This window comes from Suillus fuscotomentosus, assembly GCF_016647785.1.
Source record: "Suillus fuscotomentosus strain FC203 chromosome Unknown F5891scaffold_394, whole genome shotgun sequence".
NCBI lineage: Eukaryota > Fungi > Basidiomycota > Agaricomycetes > Boletales > Suillaceae > Suillus > Suillus fuscotomentosus.
The window spans coordinates 7,336-15,515 of NW_024539906.1; the positions used below are offsets into that span (position 1 = coordinate 7,336).

General features: G+C 45.6%; 1 protein-coding gene across 1 annotated transcript; it reads left to right on the forward strand.

The window, feature by feature from the left end:
• The first annotated feature begins 3,987 nt into the window (after positions 1 to 3,987).
• Positions 3,988 to 6,300, forward strand: F5891DRAFT_1121988 (vitamin B6 photo-protection and homoeostasis-domain-containing protein). Its single transcript, XM_041363843.1, has 7 exons — positions 3,988 to 4,321; positions 4,376 to 4,496; positions 4,553 to 4,562; positions 4,626 to 4,702; positions 4,755 to 4,838; positions 4,886 to 5,238; positions 5,300 to 6,300. Exons 1-7 carry the CDS (start codon positions 4,226 to 4,228, stop codon positions 6,002 to 6,004), a joined length of 1,446 nt encoding a protein of 481 aa, XP_041216291.1. The 5' UTR covers positions 3,988 to 4,225; the 3' UTR covers positions 6,005 to 6,300.
• Positions 6,301 to 8,180: the final 1,880 nt, after the last annotated feature.

Sequence of the window (8,180 nt, forward strand, 5' to 3'; positions counted from 1 at the left end):
CATTTTTTTCCTACGTAACCCAAGTACTGCGTGAATTCGTCCCCATTACCTGCATCATCAAGATACCGATAGCTCGCACACTATTTGGCACATCATCTGGTATTCAGATCTTCATAATTGGATCTCGATCGAACGCGGAAATTCACGGCTCCCGAGCGCCTTCACTCACGATAATGATCTAGTGTCGCGTCTGTCAATACAGCCCAGCGAGAGGACTGGATTCCTTCGAATTAAATCAATCGATCAGTGCACTGTCGCTCAACTTGGCTCTCGCGCACCCATCCGCCCAAGCAATCGCATGAATGGTTGCCATCACAGAGAAAGGACCCACAGTCGGTGCAAGTGTCTAGTGCCAGTAGGGGTAACGATTTGAACTTTGTCAACACATATATCAAATCACTGAACTATGTACCACGATGAAACATCGTCCAGACCTATGTCATCTTGAAACATACTTCGGAACACCAATCAATACCATCACGAAAGTATGAAAGCAGATTCTCCTGCTCTTTGTATAGCACCAGACATCCGCTGACTTCACTGAGCATTACACACCATTGTCAGTCGATATATGCACACGCTCCTGGAAAACGATCGAGGTCATCCCAGTTGCTGCGTCGGAATCGGCCACGAGCCTAGCGTGATACTCTCGAATGCTAAGGATCAGACGTGGTCCCAGCACAAACATCTGCACGACCTCCAAGATCTCAAGCAAGCCATAAAAAGTCTGAGTTTCGACAGGATTTTGGCCCTATAGCAATGATGAATCGTGGTCACATGCAGAGCTAAGTGAAAGATTGACATACGCTTGAGAGTGTTGGAGAGTAATCAGCAATGAGCTGCAAACAAGAAATAACAACAAAGCTACCACGTCCGATCTTTTAGTGTGAAAAGGGAAAAACGATCACAATATGAGCTCACCTGGCAAAGTAAACTACGTGAGTTTTCATCAACACCGTGAAAAAGTCCTCCATAATCCCTCCTTGTCGCGGTCCATGGAAGTGCTTTACCGTAATCCACACTGCGAGACATAGTGCGAGGACCTCCCACACAGTTCCAAGTATCCAAGTGATTGGAGGCAGAAGCAGGGTATCTTCCGTATAGTCAAATGCACACTGATAGGTGCCGGACAGAATGAGTTCCTCTGGTATCCATCAATGACCCTCATGCACGTGTATTTTCATCCACAATTAAGCGTACCTCCTGAAACATACATCGTCAATAGTATGACAACCACTCCGTCGAAGATGTTGACCACCAGGAAGGTGAAAATAAGAAATATCAGGATTTTTCTGGATTGTTCATACATAGCATGTAACCGAGTGATGATGATGACTTGCAGCGCAGCAGCATGTTTCAGTAAAGTTAACATCACTGGGATCTCGCAATTGCCAAACTCACCCCACAGCATCGCAGATACCAAAATATTCGTCCAATTCCGTACGGCGAACGTAGTAAAGCCTGACAAACCCAGTCAGCGAGCCTCGAGTAGCATACACCAAACAGACTCACATCTATGGCAGTACAACGTGGCAGTCATTAGTGAACCAAGAAAATGTTAAGAAGTTACACCCACTCCTACATGGAACCACGGTCAATTGGAGAGGAATAGTAGGCATCTGTGCAGAAGACTCACTGTATCTGTCAACGAGATGGTCGTAACACTGCCTGTATGCCGTTGATCAGAAGAAGCAAAGACAGTGAATGCAATAACGAGACATCCCAAGCATGTTCAGGCTGATTATGAGACGGACAATTAGCACAGCGCCGATTATTCAACCTTCCGAACATACGCAGCATATACGATTCCAAGGTAGCGCACCTAGGATACTTACAAGTCAGCACCACATGGCAACCATGACAGGCGAGCCACATACACTAAGATACAGAACTGTCATTAGGGACCAGCGTTGCATCTGTAATCAAGTGTATTTTCATCGTGCTCCTCTGACATGAGAGTCTACTTACCCAGACCAGTTCAATCTATAAACCATTCTTAGAGAGATGGCTGCTCCGGTCATATCTTTGACATACCTCTTGTCCGAATGCAAGTGCTGAAAATACTTGTAAGATATCAGCAGCCCTTTAATATTATCATGCTCACCCCAATCATATGTTACTCCAACAACGGCGGCAACTGAGAGAACGCAGTCAAGGTTAGGTTGAGGCATTGGTAGCATCAAATCTGACTACTCTGTACGAACCTACAAAATAGCTTTGAATACGATTTGCATTAATGTTTGGCCACCAAGTGGGATCGTTTAAGACTATGGTCATATTGGTAGAGAATGGGTGCGGGTGCTTGGTGGACGTATGACGATAACCTTTGCGCTACTTATACCACCGTTCAGTGCTTGGATCATCAAAATGAGATCGGAGGATGACCGTTCCTGCTCTGATTGGCCGAAGTAGATATTTTCACATGAAGAAAGATGAACTCTATCCAGGCGCTCAGCGTAGGTCTTGGTTATGAAGCAGTTGTATGGGCGGAATACTTGAACACTGTAACTTTCGTATCAGAAATGCCAAAAATGGCGGGCGCAAAATCTTCAATCTGCAATGTAGATGCATCAATTTGCGCAGCTAGAGACATAGCAGCTGAGCTGCGCCGGTGACCTACATTAGTTTGCATAGCCAGATATACCCTGGTTGAGAATCCATGATTTGATGTATGGTGAAGATACAGTGCCATCCTCGGATTAAGACAGCGCTAAGATAGGACATAGAAAAAGAAAGCTCAGGCACACCGTTATGATCGCAAGAAGCCTGACTTGTTGTTCTTCAAACTGAACCGGCTAATGTTGTGAAACGTAGGCCTGATCGAGGAGCCTCAGCAGTGTCTATATCCCAGGGTTCCTAATTGTATGATGACTCACCCCGGTCACACAGCTGCCCAATGCACACCCCTCTACGCTGAATCAAATGAAACCCGGTGCATGATGTACGACTTGTCTGACAACGGCCTAGGTGTGATGTGACCTTGGGAAAAGCTTGCTATCTCAATGGCTCTCGATGGGCATCAGCAGTCTCCGTGTCGTAGGCCTGAATGTGATAGCACCTCCGAGGTCGTTCAACAAGGTGTGCTTTCGTTGGAATGTAAAACAAAGGAGGTTCAAATGAAGCAGACAGATGACTCATCTATACGACTTCTTCAAGCACACCTTTCAACGTCCCTGCTCCTCCGTGTCCTGAGTATGTGCAACCTTCTGCACACCTTCTAGTCCTCCACCTCGATCATCGGCTATTCGTATGATAAGGATGTCGTCAAACGGTAAGTACAGAACTGATACAAGGCGCATCATACTCGATTTGCATCAATTGTCACAGCCTGATTGAATATACATAGTTGATGTGGAGAGTACGACACATCCCTAGATTAAGTTGGCACGCCATCATACAAGTTAGAAAGGAAGTTAATGCCACAAATTACTAGTCAACTCACCTTGAGCTGCAAATGCACACCCCTCGACGTTCACTGTTTGATCCGATGCAGTACTTTCTTCAATTCGCCCGAATCCTTGCTCCGGGGATTGGTCGCCGCATGCGCAGTTGCACACCCCACTGCGGAGTCCCATCCTTGGACAGCATCCTAGTAAGACCTCATCAATTGCACGATGGATTTAGCATAGCGCATATTTTCATCAAAATGGCACTAACAACTCACCTCATTGGTCTGATTCCTGTGATGCTACAGCCCAATATATTAATATCGATGGCGAGCCGCCCAGAAGATAATGAGCAGGACTTATAGTTTGTGCTAGTCGTGTGGGGCTGTCGATAGCAACGGAATTTGTAAACTGGTTTTTAGTCGGACCCAGCGGAGGGATGACCTTTTCTCGGCCATACATATTATCAGAGAGACCAAATAAAAGGAAGAAGGTCGTCCCAAGACCTTGTTCATGATCTCAAAGATTAGAGCGCAGTACTCTACAGCACTATTACTGTACCCTGCACTGTGTAGACGCCTGTTATGCCCGTTTGAATCAAGCTTGATTCAAACGGTCAAAACAGGTGTGTCAACTTAAGCGTCTGCAGAAGTCCCACAATTCTCTTGCCTCCAACAGCCTCCAACTCGCGAGAAGGTCATTGAGCCCAAATTCAAATACATCTAAACGCAGCTTGCAGCTCTACAAATTCCAACTAAACAAAGTCAGAGTTAGTCAGTAGCGTATTCTAACCAGCTGGTTGCCAGCCGCGTTGTCATCAAACTGCCCCGTGCCACAAAATGACAGCCAGTAGTTCAGTCGTCGCAGAAAGGGATGAAACCGGACGTATATTCTACACCACCATTGGACATAGTACCGATATCCCAGCCAAGAAGGTACGCACGATAACAAGCATCCCAGTCCTATCTCATCCCACAGCTTCGCAACAGACTGCACGTACCACCGATACTTCCCGAAACCGACTTTTCAATGAAAAACCCTTGCAAGCCCTAGGACGTAGCATCTCAGCGATATTTCTCCCAGCTGGATATCCAAACACTGTCACTCCTGGTAAGCACCTCAACATAACATTCCATCCAAGCTCTTCCTCATGTAAATGCACGCAGATTATCTACAGTCAGTAGCCTCTGCTGCTGCGTGAGCGCCATGGTCTCAAACATGACCATACCTTCGTCCCAGCTATCAAATGTACAATGACGTGCAGGAATTTTGCAGTTCTTTGTCAGGTTTACTGGCTTCCAGAGGCGCGCTCGAAGGTATACTCGCTCCTTAATGGAGATGCAAATTGAGTTCAGTTCGGTGGTACAGGTTTTGGAGTGGGCAACGCATCAGCATCAGCAACTCAGGCGCTCCTTTTATCAGTTCTGAAAGATGTCTGTTCGCGGTTCACAAGTAAGTTTTTCCTGTCTACTCCGCAGCCATTGACAACGTCTCTCCAGCTATAATAGGCGCCTATTACTTCGGTACCTCGCTATACCCCGAAACCAAAACATTCCGCTTCCTCGCAGACGTCATCAATGACACCTCTATCGTTTTAGACACTATATCCCCATATTTCACCAGCATATCCCTATCTGCCACATCTCCATATATCCCTTCAGGCTCGACTCTCCAAATTGCAGCGTTGTGTATGAGCGGAGCTATGAGATCTCTCTGCAGTCTCGTAGCAGGCGGATCAAAAGCAGCACTTACAGACCACTTCGCTTCACCCGTGAACGGCAAAGGTGACGTAGGCGAATTGAACGCTAAAAACGCGAGCAGATCAACTGTGGTTGCGTTGACAGGTGTCTTGGTAAATTAAACCCTTTGAGCTTGTGAGTAATGGTTATAGCTGACTCGGGCAATATCTACAGCTCGGAACGCTCATCGTTCCTTATATCACGACCGGCATCTCAATTTACACCGCCCTTTTCTTTCTCGTCTTTGGCCATCTTTTAGCTAATTACCTTGCGGTGCGCAGTGTCGTACTCCGATCGTTTAATAGGCAGCGGTCTAGTATCCTTTGGAGTACATTCCGCAACCCAAAAGGAAGAGCAGACGGACGTTCTGTCTGTTTGACCCCAAGAGATGTATCGAACCGAGAGATAATTCTAGATATTCCCAGCCGCATCCGCGATGCAGTCGCCGACCGAGTCATCGGATACTGCTCACTAGGCGTATCAGTGCAGTACGCTATGACAAGCTGCAACACATCGCACGTTCTCAAGATGCTCCAGTACTTCCAGGAAGAACCGTACGTTCTCTTTGTGGCAGAGTCTCGATCGTGGGGGCGAAGCGGACCGTGTATCTTGGTCTCTTTTAAAGAAGGATACGGATCCCTGGACCAGTTACGTGCTTGGCTGCATGCGCTAGAAATAGCTGCGATGTGGAGTACCCAGCATATGCGTCCCAGTGAAATCGAGGACATGGTGCTCTCGACACACGAGACCCTTAAAAAGGAGTTCTCTCGTTTCATGGGGTGCATGAAGGAAGCAGGGTGGAATATTGATGAAGGCGCGATGATGATGGGGTCGCCGGGTAGTGTGATTATGTCGCCTGAGACTACGAAGGATGCATGATTTCTTTCTAGAGGCACGCAACAGCACTCGGTTTGCCTGGTGTACTCATGTATCGCTTGATCCATTCAAATAAGATACAGTCAACGACAATATATACGTGCACAGTTGCGTGCCATTACCGAGACACTGGTGGACAGTACCTATGCTGTGTCGAGAGCATCAGGATGTTTTATTCAGCGTGACTTTCACCCAACGACACAATTCAATTGAGCTCGCTGTCCTCGAGCTATCAGACGCTAAAATAAAGCATCCTGATAGTGTGTGAGTGTTTTAATGTGCATCGTAATCGAACGAATCAAGCGTCTTGTGAAAGGGGTTATTACCTGCATATCATCAGACATTCAATGACGAAATTGTATAGATATATAAAGAATTATCATAAGTAAAATTGCTACAATAAGTGCAATAATGATAGGTCCCATTGTCAAGCTTTACATGGTAGGATGGACATGGCAGAACTCGCAAGATATGCAGGGATGAAACTTCACTGTCAAGCTTGATACACCGACTGCCATATATGTGCATTAGGCAATTATGATGCGGTCACCAACACTAGTATCTACATATATCTACATATATAATGGACGGCTTTTTTTATGATTCACACAAACGACATCAAACAGACATAGTATTATAAAGGTGTGCCGGTCCTTTGCAATTGTGATGCTTCACCAACATTAGTATATATAAATATAATGAATGACTATCTTTGTGACTCACACAAATGACATCAAACAGACATAGTATCATAAAGGTGTGCCGGTCCTTTGCAATTGTGATGCCTCACCAACATTAGTATATATAAATATAATGAATGACTGTGTGATGCTTCACCGACATTAGTATCTATAAATATAATGAATGACTATCTTTGTGACTCATACAAATGACATCAAACAGACGGAACGACATCAAACAGACATAGTATCATAAAGGTGTGCCGGTCCTTTGCAATTGTGATGCTTCACCAACATTAGTATATATAAATATAATGAATCACTGTCTTTGTGACTCACACAAATGACATCAAACAGACGGAGGTTGTGTCTGATCAGCACAGTATTCACTACTCGTTGTCTAGCATCACCTTACTGGTAAATTTGGGACAAGAATCTCAAAATGATGTATGCTGCATCTGTTGTATAATGCAGATAATGTATTGACCAAGATGCACGGACTGCTACTGTTGGTAAAAACATATCCATACAGTTTCAGTCCGATGCTGGGTACAATCATTTCTGCGGTGTTTGTCTCAAGCTACTCACATATGCACGATCGTTTGTTGTAGCAGAACATAGATTCTCTGGCTAGGTACAATCAACTATTATGTGCTGGATTTCTGCTACATACTGCCGCTACTACCATCAGGGACTGAACCCGGCTCTTTCATTCGTGCTCGCTTCTCCCGAATCCTCGCCAACGCACTGTTCTTCACGAGAGGACGCTGGGCGCTCGAGTACGAAGGGAAAATTTGCCTAAAAACATGAGTATCCTCAGAATAGAGATGTCGAGTTTTCAATCACCTATTCCACCAGACAACTAGGTCATCTACCTCTTGTTTCTCATCCGGGTCTTCGAACACCTCCAAAATGGAGTTGTAGAACCTTTCCGAGTCAGTGACCGTGTCCGTACGCGAGAACACGGGAGATGAGGTTAGCGAAAAACGGACCTGAAATGTATACTCAGTATAGATGTACGGATGCGAGCATAGACACACCTGTGTTGCAATGTATGCAATGGAGGGTAGAGTAACTCTGGTCATCCCATGAATCCGAGCATTACCTGAACGAGTGGCCTTTGGTTCTTTATCCACGGAGCTGGGGGACGTGAAAACGTGTTTATATGCCTGTGACTTTAGTTAGAATGAAAAAAAAAACATCGCGAAGTTTCGTATCGTACAGAAACTAATAAGGCACTTCGTAACAGACCATTCCATGGATCCTCGGGGTCGTAATGATAGTCAGCGTACAGAAACAATGGCCACTGATCTCCGGTCACGATAATCTCGCCATTTCGTAGCTTAGTTTTTGTCCTGTATTTCTTTAGTATGTACGTCAAGGAAACAGACATATGAGATACCCACTCTGCATTAGACCAGTCGAGGCCAGCTGGACAAAGCAAGGCACCTGTCCGTTCGTGATGGAAACCACGATCGATTTTCACGTTGCGAGCAAGA

Excerpts from the sequence above, each read along its gene's own strand:
- F5891DRAFT_1121988 (XM_041363843.1), top strand. The coding sequence starts at position 4,226 with ATGACAGCCAGTAGTTCAGTCGTCGCAGAAAGGGATGAAACCGGACGT. Across the intron at positions 4,322-4,375 it reads CCGATATCCCAGCCAAGAAG|ACTGCACGTACCACCGATAC; the intron begins GTACGCACGATA and ends GCTTCGCAACAG. Across the intron at positions 4,839-4,885 it reads TGTCTGTTCGCGGTTCACAA|CTATAATAGGCGCCTATTAC; the intron begins GTAAGTTTTTCC and ends ACGTCTCTCCAG.